The sequence below is a fragment of the Mauremys reevesii genome, linkage group 2 (assembly GCF_016161935.1).
Source record: "Mauremys reevesii isolate NIE-2019 linkage group 2, ASM1616193v1, whole genome shotgun sequence".
In the NCBI taxonomy this organism is placed as follows: Eukaryota; Metazoa; Chordata; order Testudines; family Geoemydidae; genus Mauremys; species Mauremys reevesii.
The window spans coordinates 224330847-224346550 of record NC_052624.1 but is presented as its reverse complement, the minus strand read 5'-3'; the positions used below and the strand labels follow the sequence as shown (position 1 = coordinate 224346550).

Sequence of the window (15704 nt, the reverse complement as noted above, 5' to 3'; positions counted from 1 at the left end):
TTTATGGAGATCTATAGTATTGCTTGGCTATTATTAAAACAAATATGGTTTTGTTTTATTTACAGCCAAGAAAGTAATGTTTTCTTCTCAAATGTTCTGCAAACATTTAAAAACAGCATCTGATATTTACAACTCATATTAGATTTTTTAATACAAGGGGGAAAAAAGGAGATAGAAGCCAACAGTTCTTTGGAACTATACTTGTTAATATTATGACTGAATAGTTTTACACACAGAAAGCTTTACAACTGCATTTTGCTCAGAGTGAGACATCACTTACCATGTTTGAATACACCAATTAAGAGGGATTTATCTGCTTCTTTATCCCACCAGTCTGTAGGAACCTCAGCATGGAACGGTTCAGGTATCCACACATCTACTTCACTGTAAAGAGAGGATTACATTTTTATTAAACCACTACTGAAGGACAAGGCACCACACACCTATATGCATTAAAGTGATGTGTTTAAAACTATTCAGCAAACATACATTTCTTGGAACAAATCTGAAATCGAGATTCCTGAAAATAATCAAAAAATGGTCCAATTGTAGGAATTATTTTGAGGTGTAACGCTCAAAAACTGTCCAAATGTTATTCATTTAAGTTTTTTTAATGTTAATTTAAAAATATATATTCAATGTTTAAGCAGTGAGTGAATAATCCTCCATTATAAACAAAGTTCAAAATCCCATTTGTCACCCTTTACCCCCAAATATCCAGTACTTAATGATTTATCCAGTTGCTTGAAAATAGATGTGTAAATTGATGGATTATGAAGCTCTTTAAATGTCACATTACAGTATTTTTCAGATATATTCAGTGTTACAAAGCAAAGAACAAACCTGCACTTGCACTAACCTTGAGTCAGCACCCTCTAAGATCTTGTCTGCTTGGTCCCCTATAACTTCTTGTCTTAGATAGTACAGCATGCGGACACGCAGCAGGACCCTGGAGAGGAAGGCAGAGGGGAAAAAAGTTCTTAACTTCAGGACTGTTTGCCAACAGTGGCTTTTGGCAGCTGCTGCTGTTCATCCATCATCCTGCCAAGGCTGATTAGCCATGCTGTATGGTAGGCTTGAAGCGTGACAGATGGTGGCACATAATCACCTCTGTGTGGTGCTTTCTGCTGGCTTCCAACAGGCCTGCCTGGCAACCGCTTACACTGCACAGAGAGGGATCGAGCTCAACCCAGCCCAGGCGCATTTCATTTAGTTCTACCTAGTGCAGCTTGTGAAGTTTAAACACGTACTCTACCACTGCCTCTGAAGTATTGAAGCAAGTTTGTAAACAACTGAGCAGATGGCTTTCAGTAACTGTTCTGCTTCATTATCTCATAAAATTTCCTCAGCTGCTGCCTTAATACCATTTTTGGAAGCACATCAGAAGTTGTAGGAATAAACGAGATATAAAATCTGGTTTTACTACCTTACCATAAACCCTCAATATGGAATGTCAGGTTTTTCAGATTATACAACTTTTTGCTTCAGAGAATGAAAAAACCAAAATCCCCCCATTTCCCTTAGGAGATATTAGCTATTTTTACACTTTCCTATTCAAACTGCTATTTTATTTCACCTGTGCATCTACATAACTACTTGTGGAAGGTGGAATTTTAGTTATTCAGGTTTACTCTGTCTCGTCTCCGAAATACTACAGATAATTTTTTGAACCATTATCAAGTATTCACAGTCAAAGTTTAGACAACTGGAAATGGCAGGGACTGGATTTTCAAGATGGCTAGGAAAGCATTCTTTACAGCAAAGATCTACCTGGAAAACATGCTCTACTACATTTACCCAATAAAGACACCCCCTGCTGCCCAATTAATGAAGTAACATCAATGCTGACTACAATGGATTGCTCAGCCCACCCTCTCAAACTGAATCTAAAGTCATCACACCAACTGTTGAACTGCTGCTGCTCCTCCTGGAATAGTGAGGGGGGATCAGAGAGGCAGAAATCTGATCACCAGGTTGCATGTAAAAACTTCAAACCACCACCAATTTTGAGAGCACCTCACCAGCAATTAGGAGCAGCAAACACCCAGTTTTGTGCATGTGATTTAAAGAAGTCCTGTGAAGGTAGCAGGGGCTACACTTTAGTTGGAATTTTGTCAAAAACGCAAAAAACTGTACACAGGTGTCAGACTGTTCCCATCCACTTACCCTTGCACTCATCATCCTTGTACTGTAAGGGACCCCCTCTCAGGCTCATGCATGGAAATGTACATATGACTGCACAGGCATTGCATCATCTTGAGTGCCATAATATTGACAAAAATGGTAATAGCAATTGGATAACACCTGTTGTTACATCAAGCCAAGTACGAAGGGAAGAGGGAAAAAGAGGGAGGAAAGTTGAGGGGGAAAAAAGGTTTCATCAGGTTATGCCACTGCCCCTTTCAAAAGTCCTGTATGCAATTATCACACAGAAGGACAGAATGTTGATCCTTATAGAGCCAGTTTTGGTTGCTTCCCACCCCGGCATCCTCTTCATTCAAGTCAGTAATGAGCTTCCTCCACTTCACACAGAGCTAAACATGTTGCCTCTACAGCCCCTGCTCTCAGCCCCTGTGAATCTGGGAAGGGATAAGACTGGGACTGAAAACGATCCTGCGCAATGACCTGCCATTCTGGGGTGCTGGGACAGTGTGTATAGTGTGGGTGCTGAGAGCCATTGAATCTAACTGTGAGCCCTGGATATGACTTCAAACCAGAGGATGCAGCAGCTCCCCCAGCACCCCTGGTTCCAGTGCTGCCATCAGCTTTCCTAATATTGTTAATTGTGTTATGATACCAATTTACTGAAGGCAAGAGTTGGAAGTCTAGGATTCTGATGTACAGATTGATGTAGGAAGGGGCCAGGACCTCTATTTGGGGGCTGAAAGGGACAGTTGTGGTGCAGGAATTAAATAGTTATTTGAAGAGCAAATGAAGGTGGATTTGAGTGACAGTTTAGAAGAATCAGAGGTTTTTGAGTCAAAGACTTGCATACTGTTATTCATTTTCATCAGTAGGTAGAAACTGCCTCTTAGCATGGCAAACATCTTGAAAATAACTGATAACTAGCTTAAGTGCCTTTCCCCTTCTCTTCCACTCCACACCTAATATGGCCAAGGAATATCTTTTCAGTACTGATTATTTCTTTTAAACAGCATGACAATAGTAATAAGACATGCAACATATGTCACAAAAAGCTTTGAGTGACACTTCAATGCAGGTATATTACATATTCCTGGATACCCATGTGGTAAAGTAACAGCACAAAAAGAAGAGGGTTTATTTGGGTGAGGAGAATTAGGTCCAAGATCTTTGGTCAAAGTTTGGGAACCCTGTCGTAAGTCTGGGACAGAGTATGCACAGCTGAGATGTGGAAGAGAACCAGCATATGATAAAAGGATAGTGACAAAATCCCCAACTACTAAAGGTACGTTTAAACTTACAGCCCAGAAAGGCTCTGGCAGCAGGGAGGCAGCAGGGAAAGAAGCCTTTCACTGCAGCACATAGCTACACTTTGCAGTGACAAGTTTCGATTCAGCCTGCCTTTCACTTTGGCATATAGCAGGGGTAGGCAACCTGCGGCACATGTGCCGAAGGTGGCACGTGAGCTGATTTTCAGTGGCACTCACATTGCCCAGGTCCTGGCCACCGGTCCGGAGGGCTCTGCATTTTAATTTAATTTTAAATGAAGCTTCTTAAATATTTTGAAACCTTATTTACTTTACATACTAGAATAGTTTAGTTATACGTTATAGGCTTATATAATGAGACCTTCTAAAAATGTTAAAATGTATTGCCGACATGCGAAACCTTAAATTAGAGTGAATAAATGAAGACTCGGCACACTACTTCTGAAAGGTTGCCAACCCCTGGCGTAGAGCTACACGTAATATCTGTACTCTGCACAATGCCGTAAGTGCAGACATAGTCTAAGATGCTACAAAAGCAAATCAAAAAGAATTCAGGTGGTCCCTTCCTATTATACATTTACTTTGTACCAAAATATACAGAGATTTAAAGACACAAAACAAACAAAAACAAAAAAAAAACCCCACAATAGGACAGTCTCTGCCCCTGCAGATCTGGAAAGACTAGACTTGGAAAAATGATTCAGGAAGGAATGGACATTATGATTTTGATGGGAAAAGACTGGAACAACTCCCAGAAGGGCTGAGTTTTAAGGAAGGATTAACAGGGAAGTGGAGGCTTGGGAGGCAAGAAGTTGAACTTTGTTCCAAGCAAAGAAAGGAGCAAAACTGAGAAGGGGTCAAAGGAACAGGAAGGAGAGATGTTTGGGTACAACAGAAGGTGCAAGAGGGAGAGTAGGAAAAAGTGAGATGAAGGCGAGAGGTAAAAGCCTGGGGGCCAAGAACCCACATCAAGAGATTCAAGGAAAAGGTTATGTGATTATGAGTCTGGGAGATGGGGAGGAGAAAGAAAAGAATTGTGGAGAACTACTAGCATCAGGATAGTTTTGGATAGCCCTGAGATGCCACACATTGTTGGAGAGGCTGTCTTAAAGCCAGGATTCACTCCTCTTTTTGGCACATTGGGAATAATGAAAACTCTCTCACTTAGTGAACAAAACAAACTTTCTTCCTGAAATGTCCTCATTAAAGCCAATCATCCCCCCCAAAAAGTTTACAGCCAATCACCCAGGCCTGGTCTGAAATGATGTGATGCTTCATCACAAGTTAACAGCAATGTACAGCAGTTTATGGCCCCACTACGTGGTCCTGTGGTTCTATTAAAGATATCCAAATGAAGGTTCTCACACATATTAAGAACTATAAGCTCACTATAAATTAAACACACTTACTTATTACAGTGATGTTTGAGGTGTTTCTTATAGCTGTCCTCTTGAAACAAGACATCTGGGTTACAGCTTGCCAGCCAATCAGCATCTTGCAGCATTGGCTGTGAACTCTGGGCTTTCACTTTTTTTCCTTTCCTTCCCCTGGGCACTGGTGCAGATAGGCCTACAAAACATCCCCCAACACTTCTCACAGTTTGAATTGAAGAAGTTTGATCCCAAGGATCCCAAAGTGCATTACTGACAAACGGATATGAAAACTAAGTGCCACCGCAGCCACTCTTGAGGTGAAACATGTCAATTCACAATTAATAGCAACACAACAATTTAGTACAGGGGATTTTGAATACCAAAGTCAGTTGAAACTATAGTAAGAATTTAGCTATGAAGAGTGCTACTACCCACGGTGTAGTGTATCTGGCCAGGATAATGGGGTTAAATTCCCTGCTTTTGTGAAAATTGACATGGGAACCAATGACTAGACATCACCTCCAGCAGCACTCTAACACCATGCTGGAGTATTTGTTCAATTCTGACTCAGAGGAAGAGTACTAACTCACTGAACCAACACCGCTTCCCCCAGCACAAAAGGTGTAGTATATGCTACAGTTTAGAAGTAGTATGTAGTACAACTGCAGCAGGGTTCCCCCACCTACAGTAGCACCATCACTGGTATGGTGGTAGACATACCAGAGTGGTTAACCAAGGCTCGTGTTTGTCCATCTGCAGTTGGAGTGATCAGATCCCAGATGAAACTTTTGATATTTTCATCTCCTTTGTAGTGATTAAGACAATAAACCAGGATTGTCCGGCAGATGGTTTCCACATCTTGTTCCGTTAGCGGACGTTTATAGCGCCCATGTGAAAGGATGTCTGTCCACCGACCCCAACTACAAGAAAAATATGCTTAAAGAACACAGTTCTGGCACTGGAATTTCCATTTGTGATTTTCATTTTAAACCCTAGGTGCCAGATGGGTTAGGAGCTCTTGTATTTGCATTAGCAGGTCATGTCAGGAAATCCAACTTCCAGCACTGAAAAGTTAAGAATGCTTATTTTACAGAGTAGGCAATAAGTTCACTGCTCGTAAAAGCTGCAATTGAATTATACTGGTAATAATAAAGTACATATGTCTAACAATGATGTTTCCAATAAGGTATGAATAGGGATTTGAACCCCAGAACGATTTGGGGTCAATTTTAGTTTGATCCTGAAATACATCATTCATAATAATCACATGCAATCTTTCTGGATAAAGAGACACAAAGTGACTAAGAAGCGCACCATAATGGTAGCCACATATAGTTGCCTGCCTGCTAAGATACAAGGACTCAAATTGGGCTATCCACCATGAGATAAGAAAAGTTCAGCATCCAATTTATCAACTGGCAAAACAGGATTTCAGTACAATACTAGATGATGTTTCAGTTACTGACTATAAATTATAAGACTTCCATACTTCAGAATATTTATCCACAGCTCTCTTTGGACTGGTATAAAAAAAAGACAAGTATTTTTTACATTGCCATTCAGATGCCTTCTACTTACCCATAGACCAAAAGGTTCTTCTCCACTCTAAAACATTCACTCCTTGCATAACCCTGGGATTTGTCCTGAGGTCTACGGGGCTTTGTACAGGGCTTTTCTTCAGAATCACTTTCCAGGTCTGAAAACTCCATTAGTTCATCTTCTTTGACTGCACTATACAGCCTGGTTTGCTTTCTTACTCTTGGTGTATCAATAACTAGGTTGTTCTAAAACGAAAATGAAAAGAACGTGAAAACTCAGAAAAATCCTCTTTTAAATGAATTATGAACTTGTATAAATGTCTCACCCTTCCATTTAAGGCATCAATATCCAACTCAGCCTTCTTAGCCCACTTCTGCCAGAAATTGGGGTCATCCAAGGAAATGTCTGTCCTGTTCCCAGATGCAACAAAACTAGCCTAGACAATATGAAAAAAACTACATTGAGTTCTTTACTGTGTATCACCAGGAAAAAGTTTCCATTTTCAGTTGTAAATGTAACTATTTTTTTAAAAAATTAGTATCATAAAAGCAAAAGGAGGTGTCCCTTAAAGTTAACATTATGGAGACATCGAAACATAGTAACGGGACATACTGAAACACCCATATATATTTATATGGAGATTTACTCACTGTCCAATCAATAGGCAACAGTAAGTTGGACAGCATAAATCTAAAAGCTAAATTAAGCAGAAAGCAGATTTATCACTATTTTCATCTATCTTGGTAATATTTTATCAACTTTTTCTTCAAATTTCAAAGCACACCTTAGCAAATGTTGAGCCTTTCCCTTCAGACTCAATAGTAATTGTGTGTGTTCGCCTTAGGAGAATCTGATCAATGTCTTCTTCACAAAATTTGGACCCTTCATCCTCTTCATCCATAAGAGCACCATAAGCCCCCTTTCGTAGAAGATCTTCTATTTCTTTCTTAGAAAGCTGCTGTACCTATAATTTGGGAGGAGAGAAACAATCTCCTTGGATATGTCATTGTTTACATCTCATAGCATAGCCAGACATTTTGCCTTTTACTTAACCCTTAAAAATTGTAAACTTCAAAAATGTTTTGTTGGTCAATAAAAACATTCACACTTGTTGCACTTATCTTCTGTGAAGAACAGTAAAAACAAAGGTAAACCTATTCTGAAGCTAATTGACAGTCAAAAAACCCCAATTTCCTTTAACTAAAGCTACAGTAAGCAAGAAATAGGATACATTTATGGCCTTTGGAAGTCTGCATCTGAACATATTCTCACCCCATTTGTAGCATTTTCTCTTCCACTCATAGACTGCAGTACAGCTTTATCAAGGCCAAGCTTTAAACTAGCTTTGTCAAACATTTCTCTTTCATAAGAATTCCTTGTTATCAATCTGTAGATTTTCACTGATTTGCTCTGTCCAATTCTGTGACATCGAGCTTGAGCCTGGCAAAGTATAAAAAGGAATATTCAGTTACAAGTTACATAGAAATGAAAAGTCAATGCCTAGAACTTCGTATGTTTATTTTAAACACTCAAATTAAAATTTTTAAAATATAAACTCCAAGCTTAATATGTTTTTAAGAGGCAATAACAGACATTTTCTCCTAACTGAGTAGAAAAATACATTGCAGACAACTAAAGAAAATGTTTAACAAGAATTGCCTCTTGCAATATTACCTGGAGGTCATTTTGGGGGTTCCAGTCTGAATCAAAAATGATGCAGGTATCGGCAGCAGTAAGATTAATGCCTAAACCTCCTGCCCTTGTACACAGCAGGAAAACAAATCTATCAGAATCAGGTCTGGAAAACCTGTCAATAGCTGCCTGACGAAGGTTGCCTCTTACTCGACCATCAATTCGCTCATATGGGTACCTGAAATAAAGTTGTGTTATAAGCAGATTTTACCATCACTTTCTCATCATTAGCTTTCTCATCATATCTTCCAACATATTTTTTTTAAAGGAAAAATCTCAGCATGACTACCAGGTCAGCAGAATTCCAACAAAGTGGAGACCTGAAGATGAGCTTTACGTAGCATAAAAGCTTGTCTCTCTCACCAACCGAAGTTGGTCCAATAAAAAATACTACCTTGCCCACTGTCTCAGCAAACTAGAGAGCGCATATTCTTGAATCAACTGTGTGCAAAAGTGAAGAAAACACTCCATTCTCTCCCTCTAAGCAACTTCCACGGCAGAAACAGCTGTCACCCGAAAGAGTGAAACAGGCCTTCAAGCAAGAGCTAGACGACATTCTTACTCTAAACTTCAGATGGACAATCTACCTGACCAACTAAAAGGTGATCCATTAAGGTTCTGAGAGATCACTTGCACTTGCCCATTAGGAAATACCCCACTCCTTTGCAATTACAGGTATGCTTTTTTCCTTGCCAGAGCATTAATGTGTAACATTATTAAGTATCTAAGTTTCATCCTTTTACAATATAGATCACTCACAGGTTAAATACTTTGGCCACTGAGGAAAATACAATTTATTTAGGACTGTATTGTATTGTTGCTCTCACCGTCTTTGAATGAGGTAGTCTTCCAGTATGTCCAAGCAGCGCACCATCTGGGAAAAGATAAGCACCCTGTGGCCACCAGCCTTCAGTTTTGGCAGCAGCTTGTCAATCAGTACTAGCTTGCCAGCAGCCTGGATCATTGCCTGGAGCTGAAAATCTGGAGAGTCGGCATTGTGTGTTTCTTTAAACTCTTCCAAAATTTTCTCTTCAGCACCTGCAAAGATTGGACAGCAATATACGAATACCATAAAGGTTTTATTAATAAAAACAATGAGCTTTCCTTCAATACCCTGCATATAAGCCCTAGGAATGTTTTAAGTATTATGTGTATAAACATTTACACAAATACATTAGCTTAGTTTTAACTAAATATATACACATACGCACGCACACACATACATACAGGAAAAAAAAGGTCTTAGCTTTCAGCAGAAAAAGATGAGGAGAAAACCCCTTCCAAGTAAACGAATATCAACTATGAGTAATACATGAATTTCAACAAGAGACTGTCAAGCCAGAAGTTGTATTAAAAAAAGCAGCAGACCAGACATTGACTGAACCATTTAAAAATAGATATTTAAGGGGCAGAAAAAGCAATTTAACAGATAAGTATAAGTGTGAAAGATGAGTATTCTGACATATTTAGAAATTGTATTTAGCTTTTTAAAAATATTTATATTCAAACATGAAAGAGTAGAAGCTGTAGGCCTGCTACTGCCACAGTCCCTTCACAGAGCCCAAGTTCAGCTAACAAAATATTTAACTGGAAAAGCAAAGAGCTTTGAAATTATTTTGTTTTACCTTCTATTTAGCTTTCCTCTCACTGCATGTACTCCTTTGTGTTTGCTTAGTTTGCAGAAGCTATCACACACACACACACACACATTCTAGTCACTCTTTTCCATCTAAGACTGCTATGGTTAAGAAAAACTGCATGGGACAAAAGGTAGTTCAAGTTTTATGCCCATTCTCTCTTCGACCTCTCTTCTGAGGCTGCCAACAAGAATGCCATTTTAAATAGGGAGCTTATTATGTGGACACCTGCCCATTAAGAACCGAACAGACCACTAAAAGCACATCAGATAGTTATTTTCAGCTGTGCAAGAAGCTTCACACATGGCATTTTTCACAATTTGCTTTCAGGTTGATTCCATGCATGAGAAATAGTATTTCTGTGACCTTCTGGACAATGGAAATTTTTCTCTCTGAAATGTTGAGCAAAAGCTGTTTTTTAAATTATGTATTTCAGAGTTGTACATGGACCATCTTGGACATTTGCCTTGCAAAACATGAGCGAGGGTAAGGGAAACAAAACATGTTATACTTTAAAAAAAAAAAAAAGTTTCCTTCCTAGCTTCCTAGGGCACTCACATACATGTAGTCGGAGTTCTGAACCAGCAGTCCGTACATGTCTGTTGTATGTGAATTGTCTCACCTATATATGAGCCCAAGTCAAGAAACAGGAACTGAAGTGACTACATTTCCAGTATGTCTGACAGCTCTATATTAAATCAAGGAGGATAGCGTACATATGATCGAATTTAGGCCAGGTTACCTGGACAGAGATCTGCATTGCTAAGCAAACACCTGCACAACTAGGATTGACAGAACAGAGTTCACATGAGAAAGTGCATGTGAAATGCCTCACAAACATAAGCATCATCAGCTGAAGCACATAGCTGGACTATTGCCCACCGGACTAACTAATCATTGATCCTTATGGCCTAAACGCTGCACAAGAATGATGACTCATTTAAAAAGTCTAATAAACGTAGGCAAGAACAGTAGAATTAGACAGATCTTCCAGCCCAGTCTCCATCTAGAATCCCTTCTCAGTGTTGTAAAATGTGCAGCCATCCTGATCTATATGCTATGAGAGTCAAATACTTTACTGAACACATGCCCCAAGCTGATTGTAGACTATCAGCCAGCTTATGTAGAGTACTACTTCAGTCACAATATTTAGTCCCACCCACAGTTTTCCTCTGATCACGCTCAAGTTGTACTACTATGAAATGAACAAAATCATGCAAACCTCTACATATAAATATGTAGCCAAGCTACATACAAAAGGACATACTAAGCCAGCCACACCATAGCAAGCCTACATACAAATCTAGTGATAGAGGAACCTCAAAAGAGCCAGAGTTTGGTTTAGATAATACCACTTCCATAAGAGACCTCTGCAAACACACTTTACCCTTTCCACAACCCTTCCCCAATAAACTCTGTCAAAGAATGCACCCACCCTGCCCCTCAAACACAGTCTTCCTCACCCTCCAATAGTCTTCATTATCCCTACTTGGTCATTTCTTTTGGGGAGAAGTATCTGGTATCTTTGGCTGACTGTAAGCCAGTAACACCAACTTTCCTTCTCCCTCCTCAGCTTTAGGTTGTTTATTTTTAGGGTGGGTGGGTAAGAGAAGCGGGATTTGTGGACCACCAGGAGGGCCAGCGCTCTCAGACTTGCCAATCAAAAATGACTTCCAGGAGCACACGATGTTGTGAGGGCAAGAGAATGCTAAGCCCTCTCACCATGCCCCACAACACTGCAGCAAGGATCAGCATAGAGCCACATTCTGCTGCTGGCTCCTTAGTGTGTGGGGAAGAGGAATGATCTATAAGTCCTTGAGAGTGGTTGTTCAGAAAACTCCGTTGCTCATGATTCTAAAAAAACCAGATACTGCTTTGTCTGTCTCAGAACACATACAAAATGCAGCCATTCCCTGAGATTAGGGGAATCAAAATAGTTTCTGCTGACTCCACATGGAATGTGCTCACCCAACCAAGGAACCATAAGAAATACCATGTGACTTCAACCATAAAATTTCCACTATTAAACACAATTTAAAAGTACTGTGAAAAGCTGCCTCAAAATTTACATGGGACCTCATGTAATGCAAGATACTTAATGCCCTGGTTTGACAAAAAACGGATGATTTTAAAAAAAAATCCTAAACCAAAAACCTTCATGTGCAACAAAACATGTTTGCAGAAGCTTTCATGAACTCTATTTTTAGAGTTTATTTCCCCTTAAATATTACACATCACTCTAGTCAATGCCAACTGTGCCAAATATGATCTGGTGACCTAAGGAGTCAAAATATTTGCATAATTGTGTACACTGAAAAATATCAAAAGAATAATCTGCACGACATCTTTAAATACAGCAGTGACAGTCCCTCTTGAGATCTTGCAACCGCACTAAGCTGTTTTTGGACAGAATAGTGATGCAAAGCTGCTGTATATATCCATTGTAGGGTTTTGAGATAGAATTACAACTAGCTTGTGTCATTGTTATAAGTGCAAAGATGTTAATTATTGATCAACAGGATAAAACCTGAGGCTCAGACAGTTACAGAAGGCAAGAATAAGAAGAATTTCTTCTCTAGAATTAAAGGACTTACTTTGGTAAACTTCATCTCATTATGATAGCCATGATTTTTCTGGCTAAAGCTGAGGATTTGTTTAAACATTTAATGCCATGAAGCTGACAGCACTGTTTTGCTAAAAGTACGTTTTCAAAAACTCTAAGCCCCCCCCACCACACACACACTCTGCCCCCAAACAAAAAGCCTTCAGTTTACCTATTGGATCAAAGTTTTTTTTTTTTTTTAAACTACTCTAGTCCAGGATCAGCTGAGCTTGAAGACACCCATCTAACATGACAAGATGCAAGATATTCCAAAATACTAAATCATATCTCAGATTAGTCAAATGACATCAGTATACTTACTTCTCTTTTTCCCTCTATAAAAAAATATTCCAAGAAAATTTAGTTAAGCAACACAATCTGGAAGCCTCACAATACTCAAAACTAAAAATAATTTCTTTAGCACTGTGGTCATGCATGCAGCTTAACAGAAAAGGCCCTTAAATCAGGGATCTTACAATCAGCATCACATCAAACACATACGATAGATTATTGTGGAAAAGGGAAGAGAAGCTGGAGGGCAGAAACACAGTAGGAGGGAAGTGACATTTACAGAGGTATGTAAATGCTTTGTCTCCAAAAAGCAGATGATAGGTTTGATCACCTAACGCAAGTAAGTTAGCATACTTTAGTTAGCTACATTATATCAGCTTGTAATGAAGTTATACTGGTCCATCATCGCGTACTTGCTATATTCCAGGGGTAGGCAACCTATGGCACGCGTGCCAAATGTGGCATGCGAGCTGATTTTCAGTGGCACTCACACTGCCAGGGTCCTGGCCACCGGTCCAGAGGGTTCTGCATTTTAATTTAATTTTAAATGAAGCTTTTTAAACATTTTAAAAATCTTATTTACTTACATACAACAATAGTTTAGTTATATATTATAGACTTATAAAAAGAGAACTTCTAAAAACGTTAAAATGTATTACCAGCACGCGAAACCTTAAATTAGAGTGAATAAATGAAGACTCAGCACAGCACTTCTGAAAGGTTGCCGACCCCTGCTATATTCAGTCCTGATCTAAAAACAGCAGCGTTACCCCGAAAGACCAATGACAATTAAAGTCTGGTATCTTACAAATGTAAATATTATTTCCAGAACTTGTTCCTAATTCTAGCAGGTCATGAAATATCTGCTTTAATATCACGCCTAATCACCACTTCTTACTCAACAAGTTCTATTCAGAGATTATTTTAACTGCATATCAAGATTCACTAGAGCTAGAAGATGTGATGTACCCAAATGCAGCTTTGTAGTGACATAAAGCAACAATCTCTAACTTGAGTGGTTTGACATATTGGCCTACTAAAGTCATGTTGGAATTCAAGTGGCAGTGCCATGGGGGAGGGAATAAGAAATGTTAGAGGGTAAGGCTGACCTAATCATCTCACAAGTTACCAGGGATACAGGACCAATGAACTTTTCTAAGCAGTGGTCCTGGATGTGGACCTGGACCTATGATGATCTTAAAGAGAAATGTTTTGTCACTCTGCTGGGGGAAATTAATAGTATGCTCGTATTTTACAGGTTTTGTCAAGACATGCAGTACATCCATCCATCTGTAGTAATTTTATCATGTGAATTTTTGATGGAAAGGGGGCAAATCTACTATTTCAGTGTACATACTGGAACACTATCATCTTGAACTCCCCATAGCTATTATGAGAGAGGGGATCAATATGCAGGCCTACCATTAATAAGGTATGGATGATTGCAGCATTTTCTTAGTTCCATCATAGTGTTTAAAAGATTAGGTACATTAGCTTGACCACTGCCCTTGGAGAGAAATGTGAAATTCTTTTCAAGAATAGCACGATAGTATTTCTTCTGGATGTTTGTCAGCTCAACTTCAATGATTGTTTCTTCTTTGGGGGCCAGGTTCTTTTCTACATCCTCTTTAAGGCGTCTCAACATCATTGGCTTCAAAATGGCTTGGAGCTTTTGCACCTAGGAGACAGCTTTAGTAAATAATTATGTAACAGTAAAGCCTTAAATACTAAGTTTTTATTTTCAAATCATATTGTGCCACCTTCACTTTTAAGGAGATGCTCTGGTTATCTCCGCCATATGCAACACCCTACTCCTAGAACTCCAAGAACCTCTAAAATTTCCTGTTCTCCATTTTCTACCACAACTCAGATACAGAAGGGTTTCAAAAAGGAAGATTTTCATACAACCCACTAATGACTGAATTCTGCTTTGGTTACCCTATGGATACATAAGACTACAGTTAAAAAAAAGTTACTGTATTATTTCTGGCTGGTAAATTTTTTCTCAGGTGTGACCATGTATTTGATGTTATGAAATAGATCTCACCTGAATAAAAATTTCCCAAGCCAAGAACCATCATTTCAGACCAATCATAGCAGCTAAGTGAAGTAAAGGAGCGTACCTGAAGACAAACTGATATCTACAACACTTCAGGGTCTTTGTTTTGTTTTAGACAGAACTGGCAGTAATGCCTATTATAGGTTGCCTAGCACTTTTCATTATAAGACCCTGTTTTCAGTTGCTTATAAAACTAACTGTTTAGGCTGAAATTTTCCATGCTGATTTCTGCCAAAGGCATAATATTACTTTATATAATAAAGATCCAAGGAAAAGCCTTTTGTGAGAAGTAGTTAGGGGGAAAATGTGTCTGTTTATTTAAGACGACTTGCACCTGCATGCTTTGGAGCAGGTATTTGTAATTTGGTAGAATTGCCCTGGAGAGATGCTTTTAGTGTCTGAGTGAAAACCTACCAACATTTGGCCAAACTATAAAGGTTCTGAAAATCCCTGTTTCTACATCTTCAGAGGTTTGTGTGAGGCTGGCAGCTAAATTCTCTAAGATTCTATCTGCATTGCCTGCCCCACCATGCAATCGCCCTCAGTGGCAGGCCTGAGCAAGAATTACCCTGCAATTGTTCCTCATCTACTAGTGGCCACTGTGGTGCTGGGCACCAGAACTGAGAGCAGAAAGACTATCTCCTGTGCTCTCAATGCTCCCTCTGCTGTTGATCAGCCAGTGTGGAGAGAAGGGGGGTAGACGAATGCAGAGGGCTGAGGATTAGATGAAAACAGGAAGCCAGGGGGCAGGGGAGGAAGAAGGTAAATCATTAGAGCACATGGACCTTCCAGAATCTGAAATGGAACCCAGGATTCTGGAGAAGAGAGGAGTGAGTGGGGACAGTTTCAAGTACATAATTTTTCACCCTCCTTCTTGTAACAACCTTTTGTTTTTTTTAACATCTGAGGATAGGACAAGAAGCAATAGGCTTAAATTGCAGCCAGGGCTGTTTAGGTTGGACATTAGGAAAAACTTCCTGTCAGAGTAGTTAAGCACTGGAATAAATTGCCAAGGGAGGTTGTGGAATCTCCACCACTGGCGATTTTTAAGAGCAGGTTAGACAAACGTGTCAAGGATGGTCTAGATAATACTTAGTCCTG

The 15704-nt window shown here is 39.4% G+C and overlaps 1 protein-coding gene across 4 annotated transcripts in view; it reads right to left on the bottom strand.

Moving 5' to 3' along the window:
• CHD7 (chromodomain helicase DNA binding protein 7) overlaps nt 1-15704 on the bottom strand; it is a 194008-nt gene that overhangs the window by 13336 nt on the left and 164968 nt on the right. For all 4 annotated transcript variants that reach the window (XM_039523867.1, XM_039523864.1, XM_039523865.1 and 1 more), the window contains 11 exons: nt 13967-14222; nt 8842-9052; nt 7997-8192; nt 7595-7762; nt 7107-7286; nt 6648-6758; nt 6362-6567; nt 5504-5703; nt 4820-4979; nt 860-949; nt 281-384 (listed from right to left, as the gene is read on the bottom strand). In XM_039523867.1, coding sequence (XP_039379801.1) covers nt 281-384; nt 860-949; nt 4820-4979; nt 5504-5703; nt 6362-6567; nt 6648-6758; nt 7107-7286; nt 7595-7762; nt 7997-8192; nt 8842-9052; nt 13967-14222 — 1882 coding nt within the window. The remainder of the gene's footprint in view (nt 1-280; nt 385-859; nt 950-4819; nt 4980-5503; nt 5704-6361; nt 6568-6647; nt 6759-7106; nt 7287-7594; nt 7763-7996; nt 8193-8841; nt 9053-13966; nt 14223-15704) is intronic.